Source organism: Eleutherodactylus coqui, chromosome 12, assembly GCF_035609145.1.
Source record: "Eleutherodactylus coqui strain aEleCoq1 chromosome 12, aEleCoq1.hap1, whole genome shotgun sequence".
Taxonomy (NCBI): domain Eukaryota; kingdom Metazoa; phylum Chordata; class Amphibia; order Anura; family Eleutherodactylidae; genus Eleutherodactylus; species Eleutherodactylus coqui.
In genome coordinates this window covers 109,063,290-109,079,512 of record NC_089848.1, presented here as the reverse complement: position 1 = coordinate 109,079,512, position 16,223 = coordinate 109,063,290, and the positions used below count along the sequence as shown (strand labels likewise).

General features: G+C 47.1%; 1 protein-coding gene across 5 annotated transcripts in view; it reads left to right on the top strand.

Moving 5' to 3' along the window:
- Positions 1-16,223, top strand: part of PARD3 (par-3 family cell polarity regulator) — a 535,977-nt gene that overhangs the window by 493,570 nt on the left and 26,184 nt on the right. For all 5 annotated transcript variants that reach the window (XM_066585804.1, XM_066585803.1, XM_066585801.1 and 2 more), the window contains one exon: positions 7,416-7,536. In XM_066585804.1, coding sequence (XP_066441901.1) covers positions 7,416-7,536 — 121 coding nt within the window. The remainder of the gene's footprint in view (positions 1-7,415; positions 7,537-16,223) is intronic.

Here is a 16,223-nt window from a genome sequence, read left to right as displayed (position 1 = left end):
ACGATGCTGGAATAACATTATTGCTTAATTTGGGGTATGTGATCAGCCCTGTGGATGGGTGGAAATGAGTGAAAAGGAAATATTTAGAGTCTATATTTTGACTGTCAAACATTTGCTCTCCCTCCCCTCGGTGGTAATCAGGCCTTCACTGAGGTTTGAGCAGAACTCGACTTTTCTCCAACTTGCAATCTTTTCTTAAGTGCTGGCGGGTACCACCAACTGTAGAGGGATTCCTCTCCTCTCAAAGGTCAGGATTTGGGATCACCGCCTGAGTCTTGGACACTGGGCAGTATAGGCCTGCTTGTGGCAGGAGGGGCCGAGTCATGTGGCATACAACAGAGGCAGGATTGGCCATAATGCTTCAACCATTTATTGAATGGACCAAAGGGTAAGAATTAACTAATTGCTTCCGAGTCATCAGAGGAGCATGTCTTAAAATGGCACAAGCATTTCCTTAAACAGTCCGTCAATAGCAGGTACTTGTGTTACTCTTGATATCTAGGAACAACAGTCTGTCTCTCTGGCCCAAGACCACTTAGTTGACCAATGCCGATAATGTCCCTCTATAAACAACTCACGAATGTCTCTACAAAGTCCTTGTTGCAATACCTCAGTGTCGAGGTCAGGTGTTGAGTCACCAATAATCGTGGTGGATCTCGTGGGTGACTACAGTCATTGGAGGCACCAAAACCCATGAATCTCAATGGTACGGGGATTTCCCAGAACTTGGAAACTATCTTCTGCATGCTTCTGTTTTTCAGGCCAGATACTGACTAACTAAAGGCCGTGCCAGAGAGTCGGAGACGGCACCCAACTGGCAGCCACATCTCACTTTCAGCACTTCCTAGAGTAGAAGCTAAATCCTCGTGAGCTCAAGTACCTCCGATGATGTCATGGCCCGCTGCAGCCAATAGCAGAGCAGATCATCTCTTACAATATATAGAAACCTGAAAAGAAAGCCATAACGATACAAGACCACTAGGGGTCAGAATTATACAAAGAAACTTGTCACAACGCCATCATTACAGATGATATAACTAATACTCCAAATATCAACCCGGGGAGTACTTCGGGCCTGTTGCTTCACAAACCCAGCTTTTTAACCACCCCCCTTATACATGTACAGTTTTTAACCTGAAATGAAATGAATTACAAAGGCAAAAACATTTTATATGAAAAGCAACTGAAAATAGTGGTAAAACATAAAGGAATCATGCGTTATCCAATTCTCCGCAGCTCCTGTCTGATGGTGCCGGATTCCCTGCTTCTCTCTACTTCCTGCAACAGTGATGACATCCTGACAACAGGACGCATGACAACTACAGTTAATTACTGGCTGAAGAAAGCCAGTGATTGGCTGCAGCGGTCACATGTCCCTTGGGTTGGTGATGTCATTGCTGCAGCAGAAAGTAGGAAGAATCAGGAGGCAGGGCGCCATCCAACTGGGGATCAGCTGAGGCATGACTCTCTTGTTTTGCCACTACTTGAGTTACTTTCAGTTTTTTCTCTGCCTCCATAAAGCCAATTAAAAAGGGAGTTGTTTATAATTAAAAAATTGAAAAATTGTTGCTTTTTTAGAGAAGCGAAACATCCCCATATCATGATTTTGCACCACCATGCTTTACTGTCTTCACAATGCACTGTGGCTTTAGTTCCGTGCTCGGGGGTCATCTGACATTCTGTCTGCAGCCATTAGACCCGAAAAGAACAATTTTACTTCCATCAGTTTATAAAATGTTGTACAATTTCTCTTTGCATCGGTCAATGTGTTCCTTTGCAAATTTTAACCGATTTAAGCCTCGTCTTTTTTCAACAAAGTGACTTTGTGAGGAGTCCTTGCTGGTAACTTGGCTTCATTGTCTGCTGATTGTATCGGTACTCGCCGGTAAGCTCAGGTCTGCTTTGGTCCTTCTGAAGGTGATCATTGGCGGAGTCCGCCATTTTGGCTGTTCTTCAATCCAATCGAATAGCAATTCTACGATTCCTTCCGAGTAATTCAGGTTTGAGTTGCTACTGTATCATTTTAGCTGAGCAGCCTATAATTTGAGGCACTTCTTTGTTTTTCCCTCCAATGAACTTCTTAATCAAAGTCCGTCCATCAGAACAACACCTGGAATGACCCACGTTGACCAGTATTTCAGAAGGAAATGCGCTATAACCAACTTGTAGATTTGCCGCCCTCCGACCTTAAATAAGGGGCGGAATTGACCAGTTATTCCACAGACTGAATGGCTTCACCAATATAAATCCTCACTGCCGCTATTTTGAAAACTCCCCCTTCAATTAAAGATTCAATTACTCAGAATGAGCAGCACGTCCTAATTGTTGGATCAGTTTTTTTTTCTATTACTCTACTACACTTGCTATGTAGAAATATCACTTCGACTAAACACACTGATTCATCAGGTTAATGATATTGGCCTGCCATGTTATTAACACTAATGTAACCCCCAACATCGGCATACAGATGTGGCGACTCCTCTAGTCCATGAGCCTAGAATGATCCAGGGCCAGGTTGACCCACTGGGTTTATGGCGACCCCTCTAGTCCGTGAGCCCAGAATGATCCAGGCCGATTTCCCCCCTACTCGGTTTATGGTGACCCCTCTAGTCCGTGAGCCCAGATTGATCCAGGGCCGGTTGCCCCACTTGGTTTATGGTGACCCCTCTAGTCCGTGAGCCCAGAATGAGCCAGGGCTGGTTGCCCCACCCGGTTTATGGTGACCACTATAGTCCGTGAGTCCAGGATGATCCAGGGCCTTTTGCCCCACTCGGTTTATAGTGACCCCTCTAGTCCGTGAGCCCAGGATGATCCAGGGTCGGTTTCCCCACTCGCTTTATGGTGACTCCTCTAGTCCGTGAGCCCAGAATGATCCAGGGCCGGTTGCCCCACTTGGTTTATGGTGACCCCTCTAGTCCATGAGTCCAGGATGATCCAGGGCCTTTTGCCCCACTCGGTTTATGGTGACTCTAGTCCGTGAGCCTAGAATGATCCAGGGATGGTTGCCCCACTCTGTTTATGGTGACCCCTCTAGTCCGTGAGCCCAGGATGATCCAGGTTCGGTTGCCCCACTTGGTTTATGGTGACCCCTCTAGTCTGTGAGCCCAGGATGATCTAGGGCCAGTTGCCACACTTGGTTTATGGTGACCCCTCAAGTCCGTGAGCCCAGGATGATCCAGGGTCTGTTGCCCCATTTGGTTTATGGTGACCCCTCTAGTCCGTGAGCACAGAATGATCCAGGGTCGGTTGCCCCACTCGGCTTTGATTGTTGTGCACAAAACAGGATGTTCTATGATGTTACATTGTGTAAAATAGGCAGGAGATGTTCTGTTGAAATCGTATTGCATTGAAATGTCAATGATTCACCTTTACCTTGACCTGGTACAGCGAAATATTCAAGTAAACAAGTGTGTTCTCTAAACATATGTGGAAAATAAAACCCTTCAATACACTGAGGAGGAGTAAGGTGCGGAGCGATTCACTAACTGCTGTCCTCCAGCTTCTTTCATGATCAGTCTATTGTAGTATCGTGAACGGATTTACCTGAAGCTCCATGTTCCCCGGTTTCTATTAGTACGTACTATGATCAAGACCATTTTCCACAAAAGGCACTAAACAACAATGGCCTCCACGTTGTGCAGAAGAACACCACCCAACCAGGTCCTTCTGATAGCAGTTGCCCAGATAATTTGCCAGTTTAACCAATGAGGAGCGGTTGGGTTGTTTTGGCACCATAAATGCACAGATCACTCCATATCTCTTTATTACTTGTCCTCAAATTCTCCTAAACTCATGTTGTGAATTGTTTGGGTATCTAATATTAAAAAAAAAAAAAGAGTTAGCTTGCATTGAAGAGGTTGTCCGGTGGTAAGCTACTGATGACCCATAGGATAGGTCATCAGTAGCAGATCGGCACAGGTCTGTTGTCTGAAACACCCACCCATCGTATTTCTTTGGGATTGGTATGCTGATGCATTGAGCTGATTTCTGCAGGAAGCAGATAGCTCCATTACCACTGCAGTGGTCAGGCTTGGTATTGCTGTGTAAAAATTATAAACGTTAATATATATCTCCCCCACCCACCCCCCTTCCCCACATGGTTCTGTTAGAAAACATGACTTGTCCTGCCAAGAACAAGCCTTCGTATGGCTATATCAATGAAGAGACCCTGGTTGATAGGTGAGCTTTCCAGCCCCTTGTCAGACCTCTGATGTCACATTCATAAATCACGTTGAATGGGATTGAACTGCAATACCATGCACAGCCACTATACAGTGCATGGCGCTGTGCCTGGTATAGACCAAAGTAACAGCAGTACTCGCCTGAGCTCCGCTGTCACTTCAGACAGCTGATCTTCAGGGATCCTGAGCGGTGCACCCCTGCCAATCAGCTGTCAACTGCTTCAAAGGTGTTGTGCCAATTATACAACTTCTCCAAGATTGCTGTGCTCAGAGCAAACAGTTGATTGGCCGAGTCTGGCTACTGGCACCCCTGCAAATCAGCTGATTTTGCCAGAGGAACCAACTGGTAGCGACGTTTCCATTGCAGTGGCCAATGGAAGGTAAATGTAGTACTATAGGATGACCCTTCATGTGAATGACTGCCTGTACCATTCTGGGTCGTGGAGGGGAGGCCTGAGGGGGGGGGGGGGGGTCTGTGTTGTATGATGTGCTCTTCGCATAATGCCTATCTTTACGGCTCATCAGTTGGGGTCTGCCCTCCAGCCCTCCATTGGTCCACCATATCTGAGAACAGTCCTCCGTTTCCGGATACAATCTCATCTCAAGTCATCACTTTCTGCGCCTCCGATGTTTCACGTTGTCAGGATGTTAGTTGTCAGACGTTTAACGGCAATTGTCAGTGACAGATATACATTGTATGATGGAATCAAATAGCACATTGTTTCCTATATAGTCAACAGGAGCCGCCTGACGTGCCGTAGGCCAGCTTCATGCAGTAGTCAGAAGGGAGAGTAGTGCAGGACATTATAGAGTAAAACCGAGCAATGGACCAGCGGTAGTAAAGTAGCCGCCAGCATACGCCCGGCCGCGGCGAGCAACTTTCACCTATTGATGCATAATTAAGACACTGTGCTAAATTTTTATGGCTGTTTTATTTCGTTGCCGTATTAATTCAATGTCAGGATATAAAATCCGCCTAATTCACATTGTCGGCGTTGGTTCTCTCGCATAAAGCTGCTTGTAGTGATCGTGGTGCTCTCGATGATGTTACCGGAGCAGGAGACCGTTCTACGGTAACACAATTTATGATCTCCACTGCAGTGTCAGACCACTGGGGAACGCTGTTGGTTGAATGATGAAGTTGATTGACTCATTACCACAAATCTGCCGCATCAAAACTATATCTTTGAATCTCAAATAAGAAGGCATTTTTTTGAGGAAGACCGCAAAGGGGTCACCAGCTCGGGCAATCACTACGGGCCGATAGTCGTCCGAATAATGGCTCCGTTATGGCGACTGTTGGCCTAAGTGCACGCGGCACACAATGGGACGCTGAGCAAAAAAAATCACTCAGTAGTTGCTAAACGGGACGACGGCTGAGCGGCTTCCCATCAATCCTCTTATGGACTATCACTCCCATGTGAAAGCAATAGTCGCTGGGGCAGCTGTTGGGCTCTTATGCACCTGATGGTTCATCCCATGTAAAAGGACCTTAAAGGTGCCTTCACACAGGACATTGCTGGGCACTTAGGCACCTGATGTCGTACCAATGATTATCATCCCTATGCTTTCACACAGTATGATCGCTCACTGAATGGCGCTGGAGCGTGCTGGAGGGCTCTTCCACCTGCCCACCTCTATTCACAGTAAACAGGCAGTCGTCCATAACTGAACTGCCTGTTTACACACGCCAATTATCACCTGATTTTTATGCCTCCTTCAAGTGAACCAAAACGATGAGCAAATGAATTATCCTTCGTCTTTCAGTCGCCGGCAGCCGATACACTGAATGATTATTATTTAGATTCTGCGATAATTCGAACGATACTCATTCCTTGTAGAAGGACCTTCAGAAGGGTCTCTAGAAATCCAGAACTCACTGATGGATTGTAAGAAAGACTTTTCTACACTGGACATCCCCTTTAAAGAGGTCTCATTTCCTTCTTGCTTAGTTCAATGTGCATGCCCTTCAAGGAAGACTATTCGTTAAAGGACTTACCTGTCCTCGGGGATCCAGGGCTGTAGCCCCACCATTTACCCAGTCTCTGTGGACAGCGGAAGTCATGTGACACTGCCTGCCAATCAGAGATTGTCGTGGAACCCTGTTCTTCTGGCATCAGTACTCACGTCCTGGGCGCCATGATGCCAGGAGTTCTGAATGTTGATGCTGCAGCCTCGGATTGGCAGGCAGCAGTCATCTGACATGTGCTGTCAACAGAGACTGGGTGTCAGCAGGGCTACAGCACTGGATCACCAAGGACAGGTAAGGACTGTTTGATTTGTTATTTTTGGCCATCTTCAAGTAACCGGACAATCCCTTTAAGGTTTATTTCTTCTATTCCATGAAACTTTCCAGCCACGTGATCCTATGACCTTGTATGTGGACCCCGAAACAGAGTCTTGTGATTGTCATACAATTTAAATAGCTCATTCAACCGACTGCTCTCTCTCCCAATCCCCTTGATACACATCTGCATTCAACTCTGCCAAGTGCGCATGTGTTTTAAGTTCAGAAAGAGGAGAAAGAAATCCCCACTGATGGAACCTGATGAAGATCCCTGAGGGGTGAAGCGCGCTGTACTGCACCGTATGCTCGCACCGTTGGTGTTGGAAGCTGCAGTTCAGTCAGCAGTGCCATCGGTGTTGGTTTTCTTCTATCCTCCTAGCCGTGTAGTGGATATTTAAGGTGTCCAGGATAACATCTCCTCACGTTCATCATGGTAGGAAGCTGGTAGGCCTGGCAAATAGTCATACCCTTAGAGTGCCCATCTAAGCACAACCCAACCAGGTGGGAGGTTTATACATCTCTTGCATCATGTATGGTCTGTGCTCTTGTCTTCTCTCTTCTGTTTCTACTTGTTGGACTCCAGAGATAAGAATGGGGGGTACTCCAGACACCTCTGGCAGCGGCTCATCTCAAGAAAAAAAAAAAGATTGTCATCCATCTGCCACTGGGGGGGAGTCAGGAGTCCGCCATGCACTCCTCCGGTCCCATCAAAGCGGTGTGATCAGTTGATCTAACATGTATGGCCGTCTTTCCTCCCGGTTGTGGTCTGATACACATGGGTGGGCAGCGGACATACATCTGAACATGTGCGCATTGTGGAAGTGATGGGGATGCGGAGAAACAGTTTGCTAGGCGGCGCTCTATCAGCAATACACTGAATCTGCGGGGACTTATAATTGCAGGTACTATGTATAAAGACATTAATAAATTTTCTATATTACTTTCAGCAATCGATCAACTCCGAGCAATCATGACCGGATACAACGGCTTCGGCAAGAATTCCAGCAAGCCAGGCATGAAGATGATGTGGACGAACGCAGGCGCACATACAGCTTTGAACAACCCTGGGTGAGTGCTTTAATGCATCCATTAAGTAACATTGTAGGAGGGGTTAGAGGGAGGGAGGCATCAATACGATCCCACTTTAGGGTTATTAAGTCCTTTAGGCGCCATACAAGCAGCGTACGACCTTTCAACCTGCGTCTTCATTCTCACAGCAGGGGTTTATTATGGGTGATTTAATTCCGTATGTGACCTCCCCATCTGCCCGGTTATAGAAGTGATATCACGTTCCCTCGTTTCTTGCCGTATCAAATTGTGTTTATTTTGCAACAAAGCAATCCAGAAGTCACGGATGTGCAAGAAAGCTGAATGCTACTGAGCAAGTAGTACAAGGTAAGGCCGAACGCACACGGGTGGACATTCCGCAGCGGAATTTCCGCCGTTAAAAGCTGCCATAGGATTGCATTGGTTTACGCAAACCAATGGAGACCGACGCGATTTTGATCACGGAAAACACGCACGATTAAAAAATTGCGACATGTCCTATTTCATTGCGAAGCTCACACGGCCGCATCATCGCTGACGCGTCAGCTCTGCACTGTGCATGTGCGTCAGCCGGCATGTCCACAGAGCAGAGTGAAGTCACCGGACAGGTAAGCCGGAGGTCACTCCAGGGGGCACAAGGTCACATCCCGCTGGTAGAATCTCGCAGTCGCAATCCGACCAGCCGTCTGCATTCAGCCTAATGAAGTGAACCATTTTTTTCCAGCTTTTCAGCACAATGCATTAGATGTATGATATTCTCTAAATCTAGCGTATTTACGCAGCACTCTACATCACATGAGATTGTCCCCATTGAGTCTCACAGTCTTAGGTTCACCTATTAGCATGTTTTTGGAGTGTGGGAGAAAACGACAGGGAGAACATACAAACTCCATGCAGCTGTTGTCCTTGGTTGGATTTGAACCCAGGAGACTTGTGCTGCAAGAAAACAGTGCTAGAGAGTTAAAGGGGCAGATGTGGGAGAGAAGTAGGCACCCTCCTTCATGTATGGTGGGGTGTGACCTCTTCTGGAAGGCTGTCAGTCGGTTGTATAATCCAGTGTCTTCCACTAATGTTTGCGGGATCCCGGTGAGATCCCTCCTTTCTGTGACCCCTCCTTTCTGTGACCCCTCCTTTCTGTGACCCCTCCTTTCTGTGACCCCTCCTTTCTGTGATCCCTCCTTTCTGTGACCCCTCCTTTCTGTGACCCCTCCTTTCTGTGACCCCCTCCTTTCTGTGACCCCCTCCTTTCTGTGACCCCCTCCTTTCTGTGACCCCCTCCTTTCTGTGACCCCCTCCTTTCTGTGACCCCCTCCTTTCTGTGACCCCCTCCTTTCTGTGACCCCCTCCTTTCTGTGACCCCCTCCTTTCTGTGACCCCCTCCGTTTTGTGACCCCCTCCTTTCTGTGACCGCCTCCATTCTGTGACCCCCTCCTTTCTGTGATCCTTCCTCTCTATTCTCCACGAAGATAAGACTCTTGAGACTCTTTCTCCAGACGGCACAGCAAACCATTCCAAGACATCGAACGTCCTCCTAACCTCCTTCTCTAGGGAGGCTTTTTGAGGTTTCATTGTAACTTTTCAGTCTGGGTAGCCGCTCCGCTTTCTCCTCTTCCCTCCGCTCGCCTTCCCGATATTCTCATCGTCCTTTTTATCTTCTTTCTTTGTATAGTTGTTATAAAACTTACCAAGCAGAGGGACTCTTCTGAGTTACATATACAACGTGGGCCGTGGAAAAGTAGCCCGCCTCTGATCCCGGCACCACACATTTCTATTTTGCATCAACGGTATAAGAAGTGAAAGCTGCGCTGTGATTGGTTGCTATGGGCAACAAAGACAGATTTTCTTTTAGAACGTTCTCACAAATCTGCCCCCTGGTGTTCTTCCTGCAACAGCGGGATAGCTATTATGGAACGCTATAGAGCAACATGCCGCGACTCATGGGCACAGATTCATGAACAGTTTACGGAAGAGTGAACTGTAAGCAAGGGGTTATGGCCACCATCTTGTGGACTTGTTCACATATGTTTTTTTTGTTTTTTTATTAATCTGTGGGGAAATATAAAGTGGAAAGCATATCCAATAATCCGCATACCCTGGATGAGCTCAAGAAAAACATCACAAACACTATCTGCAGCATGTCTGTTGAAGAGCTGTAGGCAGTATCAGCCAACATGTTGGGATGTACCCAGCGGTGCACAGAAGTGAACAGGGACTATTTCCAGCATCTGTTGTAACAATAAAGCTTGGGAACAAACCCACTTGCTCGCCCGTCCTGTCTTAGTATTGTTGGGGCATATTTAGCTGTACACTAATACAGAGATCGACAAGGGCAGCTACAGACACCACAGTCAATGCAGCAGTTTGCTATACGCAAGAGCATTGCTCAAGTGCAAGATACTGGTGACCAACCACTCACAGGTCTCCCACATATCGGGGAGGGGGTGCTTAGTATTATACTGCCACATAGATAAGCCATACAAAGTGTGCCAAGTCCCACACTTCCCAGTTCCCTATCATTGTTGCATAGATGTGTATAAAGGGTCAGACATTGACTTAAAGGAATGCTGCGATCCAATAGGTGGTGCTGCAGCCCATTAATGGCATGCATATAATTCAGCCCGGCGGGGTGTCCTGCACCTTAAAGTAAGCCACCCGGATCACCCCCCCCCCCCCCGGCATCTAAAGCCAGACTGCTTACTGCAAAAAAACAATAAATATTGATATTTATTAATGAATTCCTGATATTTATTGTTGTTTTTTGCAGCGAGCAGCCTGACTTTAGATGCCGGGGTGTCGGTCCATGGTGGCTCACTTTAAGGTGCAGGACACCCCGCCGAGCTGAATCATATGCATATCATTAATGGGCTGTAAGCCTGCATGGTGCACTACACGTATCAGTGGGACTTGGCACGCTTTGTATGCGTTATCTATGTGCAAGCAGGGTATAATACTAAGCACCCCTCCCCAATATGTGGTAGACATGTGAGTGGCTGTTCATCAGTATCTTGTACTTGAGCAATGCTCCTCCGTATAGCAGTCTGCATCCTGCTGGTAAGTGCTGTCTGTAGCGGCCCTTGTCTGTCTTGTATTAGTATATAGGTAAATATGGCTGCTGGCAGTGATATTTGTTGTCCTTTTTCCCTTTGCAGTGATAGTATTGTTGGAGGGGGCTACTTTTCCGTGGCCCGGCCTGTGTTCAGGCTGCTGCCTTATTCTGCTGTTGTCTTGCTACACGACTATTTCCTTTGCTGCAAATAAGTGATTCAACCACAAAGTTAAAGGGTCAATAATAAAACTCGCCTGTGATTATCGATCCTCTTACATTTAGATTATTCCTTGACCTTTAAGGTAGTTTTTGCTTCTCTTCAGACGCCGTGGTTCATTTTATGAATGACCTGTAGGACCAGCGTGCAGGGGGGGACACAAAGTTACAGGGGAGCCGAACGTATCATCTGGGTTACAAAGCAAAGTCAGTTTAATGTCTGAGGCGATAAGCTTTATTGTATCTGCTGGTGACGGCTGGAGTCTTTCTACATGCGGCTCACATCTGCATTGGCGGAGCCGCGCTGCGATGCCCTTGGAGTTCTGTCAGAGCCTCAGTACAGCAGGAATTAATGTTCCCCTTCTAAGTTAGAGCGGCCATTCACATTAGATGGCTCTTAGCCAAACCTTTATTCAGCCGACGGATATCTTGCCCGACGCCCCCATACAGGTACCACTCGGCCCACCGTACACGTACTGCTCAGCCCCCCCCCCGTACACGTACCGCTTGGACCCCCGAACACGCACTGCTCAGGGCTCTGGTAGCTCCTCCTGTTCCTCTGGTCCTGATGCTGGAGGGTATTCTGTGGGCCTCTGGTAGCTCCTGTTTCTCCAGTCCTGATTTTGGAGGGTATTCTGTAGGGCTCTGGTAGCTCCTCCTGCCCTGACGCTAGAGGGTATTCTGTACGGTTCTGGTAGCTCCTCCTGTCCTGATGCTGGAGGGTATTTTGTGGGGCTCTGGTTGCTCCTCCTGCCCTGATGCTAGAGGGTATTCTGTACGGTTCTGGTAGCTCCTCCTGTCCTGATGCTGGAGGGTATTTTGTGGGGCTCTGGTAGCTCCTCCTGATGCCTGGTTGATAACCTTCTATCCGGCTCTCCTCATGTAACGGCCCGTGTCCCGCTATCTGCTCCATGCTCGGAGACACTGTAACCTTCTTGCTCCGCATGTATGGATGCGCCATCCTGGAGGATGACTGACGGGCTGCAGGTAGTGACAAGGACACCAGCAACACCCAGAACTAGAGAGGAATTTGTCAGGAAGGAGAAGGGACATGTCTCTCTTTTTGGGGGGTCTCGCTGTCACCTCTTTAGTGCTTTTGTTGTTACTGATTTGCACCAAAGTAGGTGAAATGGATTCACAGTCACTTCTGCTTCTTGACTGGACTGATTGATGTCCCTGAAGTGTAAGTGACTTGGGGATATACTGCAATGCTTAAAGGGGTTGTCCAGTTGTAAACTATTGATCCTTTATCCTCAGCATAGGTCATCAATAGTAGATCGGCGGGTGTCTGCCACCTGGGATGCCCTCTGATTAGTTGTTCGCTGGGTTGATGCGCTCTTGTACTGAGCTGATTTATGAAGAAAGCAGAGAGTTCCGTTCTCACTATAGTGGCCACTTTGGTATTGCAGGCAAGTTCCCATTCACTTCAATGCCTGCAATACCAAGCCTGGCCACTGCATTGGGAACGGAGCTATCTGCTTCCTGCAGAAATCGGCTTATTAGTGAGGGTCCTGTGCAGCAGATCCTCACCAATCTACAATTGATAGACCATCAATAATTTACACCTGGACAACCCCTTTATGTGTTCCTGAGATTTGTTTGAGCAGTGTATAAGCACTAATTTATGTACAGTTTAGCAACAGCTTCCAAAGGGCCCACTGTAGTGTTCTTCTATCACTGCACATTAAGCAGTTGTGGGTCTGCATCACCGGTAACTCGAAGACCTCCCATCTACACTGTTCTAGCCGGTTGGCCAGCTCATCGGAATCCAACATGTGCAATGATGGGAGATGTAGTCCGAGCAGCCTTAACACTCGAAGTCTTGCTAAGTGGCAATGCGGCTCTCGGCTCGTCTACTTGTTGAGCAGATGTCTGTTGTGTTGGAGAATGCGAGTAATATCATTTACATACTTAACATTCAGACTTCAAATACTCCTTCCAGCAGCAGATGGCCGTCCTTCTGAAGGGGAGCGCTAAAACACATATTATCTCTGTTATTTTTAACCGCTTTACTGCCAGATGAATAAAAAGCCACCAAACAAATCTAATTGTAATGAAGTAGTTTGCATACAAAGGTAACTGAGAAGGGATCAGAACAGGTGGTCTCGCTGCACCCGCTAGATGTATAACCTGGCATCGGCGTCGGAGAGTCATTCATCTCTACCAACCGAAAGATCTGCTGCGGAGAACGGCTTATGGTGATCTAACCAAAGCCGTGTGTGTATATGTGTGTATGTGTATATATATATATGTCCCCATGGCTGCAGCTGAAGTGAGGAGCTCTGCAGAATAATGCCAGCTATACCCACTTCCAAGCCATATATGTGCCACGTGACGGGTGAAGAAGAGCGTTTGTCAACCAGTATGTGTCTATTTACATAGAAGTACCAGATTTCATGATTGTTGGGATATAACTGAGGGGTTCTATGTTATTCCAAGGATATAGGTGAAGGGTTCTACATGACTCCAGTTACACAGCAAGGGTATTCCATGCATCCAGGGATGTAGATCAGATCTTGTACAATATGCGGCCTGCCAAAGGTTTTCTGGCAGCTTGTGAAATGTCACATGACTGTGATGTTAAGGTCCTTTGGGCCAGCAGTGACTCGAACCTACTGTAGAGTTGAACAGGCACACACACAGCTGGCGCCTGCTATCTCCTCCCTTTCTGCGTGGCTGTGGACAGCGTGATCCCGGTCATGTCAGTGAAGGTCCCTTTGGCCTCCAGAATCCAACAGTTATCGTTCAGCAAGGCAGAGCAGGAGCGGTGCGCAGGCGGGTGACCTTGAACAGGACAGTTAGTGCAGACACACATGCAGCTGATACCCGCTATCCCCTCCCTCGCTGTACGGCTGCCCTCTACACGGCATGAGTGCCTGGCGCTCTCTCCCAAGTGAGCACCCTATTCGGTATTCATTATAAAACTTGCAAAATGCGTTAAAAGTTGTAAAGCTCAGCAAAATAGTTTAATCATTACCTTTACTTACAAAGTCAGGCGATAAAATTCCGACTGTGGCCCAGAGAAATGTAGCCTATATTAATGTTGTCCCCTCCCTACTGCCAAGTTGTGCGGGTCGGATATAGAGGAAGGATTCTATATGCAAGAATAATGGATATGAAGCACTTATCAACTCAATAGAAAACACAGATGCCAAACTGCAGGCTCACCAGTAGATAACAGAGAGTGATAGTAACTGGATGATGAGACCGGGGCAGATGGTGTGGAACAGAAATAAAAACCAGAGAAATCATATAACAAATGCTAGCATTCCCTGTCTATCCCTAATCTCTCCCTGGCACTGACCCTAACACCACTGTCCATAAGTAGCCCTCGGTTATCCCTACCAAACCTAGAGTAGAAGCCAAACAAGCAAACTGAATAGGCAGATAATATCCAGAAGCAAGGAAAGAAGACTGGATAGGACCAAGAAAAAACTAGACTAGAACAAGATGCTAGTACTTAAAAAACAAAACAAGGGATACTGGATATAAACGCCCATTTGTTACTGCTATCACCAGCAACCATACTGCAGAAGCCAAGGAGACTAGGAAGATGATCAGTGAGGAACTCCTCGCTAAACAAGGTTGGCTGAGCAATGAGTTCAGCTGACCTCTCCAATGGATCAGCTATGGGACGAGTTGTGTAGCAAGTGCCCCAACTGTAGGGTAGAACGCGGTAGACAACCATTATGGACCTTGGGAGGAAATACACTCAGAAGTGACCGGACACAGGGGTGGATGTAGAACAGGGCCTTTGCTCAGACCAGAAATTACAGGTAACACTAATAGTGTATATGTGACTAGATGTCTAAGAGCGGGCCGCGGTCTGGAATACAACTAGTGTAAGCAGAGACGTGCAGGTTGTCCTGCTGCTGGAAGCAGACCGCTGAGTCCTACTGAAGCGACTGGGATTCTGCTAGCAGCACCAATTCGGACCCCTGCAAAATGCAGAGAACGGTCTGCTTCCTGCAGAAGTGGGACAAGCGCTTTACAGGCAGATGAGCGCAGGCCTTTGCTGCACTGCAGGACTCAGCAGGTGCTGGTATAGCTTACTGGATAGAAGTGAGGCGCTTGTGCCGCCCGGGGTCCACCGTCTTGGAGCCGGCGGGAGACGAGCGGTACTGCTGTATACGCGGACTGCCAACGATCAGCAGATACACAAGTTGGGCTGTTTTGCAAGCGTTAAAATCAAAAGTTTTCGCTAAAATAGGTAATGGAAAAAATCCTTTTATTTCAGCCGCCGTTCCTATAACTCCGCTGTAATTTACCCAAAAAAGCTGTGGAATAAAATCGCGGAGTTCAGTAACTTAGTGACGGGCATAATGTTCGGGGTGTAAATGCCTTTGGTGCATTTTGGGGGGGCCGCGCTCTCGGAGGATGGCATTGTGGCGCCGTTCCTCGGACCGGCATTCACTTCTTCCCGCAGTACATTAGCCCAGAGTCATAATGCCCTTCACAGAATTGCTTTCCATTTCGGCTTGTGTGCGGCGCAGGGGGTACAAAACTCGTGCATTCTGGCTGAATTAATACATCTGCTACCAATTGCTTTTAATAAGAGAAAAAATGTCGCACGTTCCCCTTAGCAACCTTAAAATGAAAGACGAAAAATTCAAGGACGTCTCCTGCGCTATTGAATTACAGAGTTGTAATTTCGATGCACAATGGCTGGAATTCAATTCCATCTACTGAATATATCAGATAATTATATATTTCCAATTAGTCCCAATGCTGCTTTGTAAACGCCGGGCTGACATTGTGCGCCGCTGCGATTTATAGAACCTGTATTTATGCAGAAACTTTCAATGGCTCGTACCGCAGTAAGCAGGTAAGCAAGGGCAGCCTTGAAAAGCGCAGTATTACAGAGACGCCATGCCGCCACTGCGATATTTATATATGGAAGGGGCTCTTTGCCTCCTGCGCGATACACAACAAGCATATGTAAGGAGGCGATATAATAGAGCAGGATTTGTCATGTCGGATGTCTCTTGTTTGTTACCATCTAAAGGAAATGTGTCGTCAAATGGCAGGATGTATACATGTAGTTTTTTATTTAAACATGTTTTTACCAGTTTTCCATAATTTTTTAAGATTAATTTGCAATGTCATGATATATATAGAACAATCCTAAAATCCTGTAGTTCTCAGACTGACCACTAAGCCTAATAGTCTGACACAGCTCCCCTCCTCCCCTCCCTGCACACTGACCACTAGGCCTAATAATAGTCTGACACTTCCTGTTCTGTAGAGAAAACTTCTCAGCTGTCATCTCATTATCATCACAGCCAGGATTACACTGAGAGGAGACACCTATATATAGATAGCACAGGACCCACCATTCACAATAGTCACAACTCACCTCCTCCCCTCCCTGCACAGACAGGATTACACTGAGAGGAGACACCTATATATAGATAATACAGGAGCCACCATTCACAATAGTCACAGC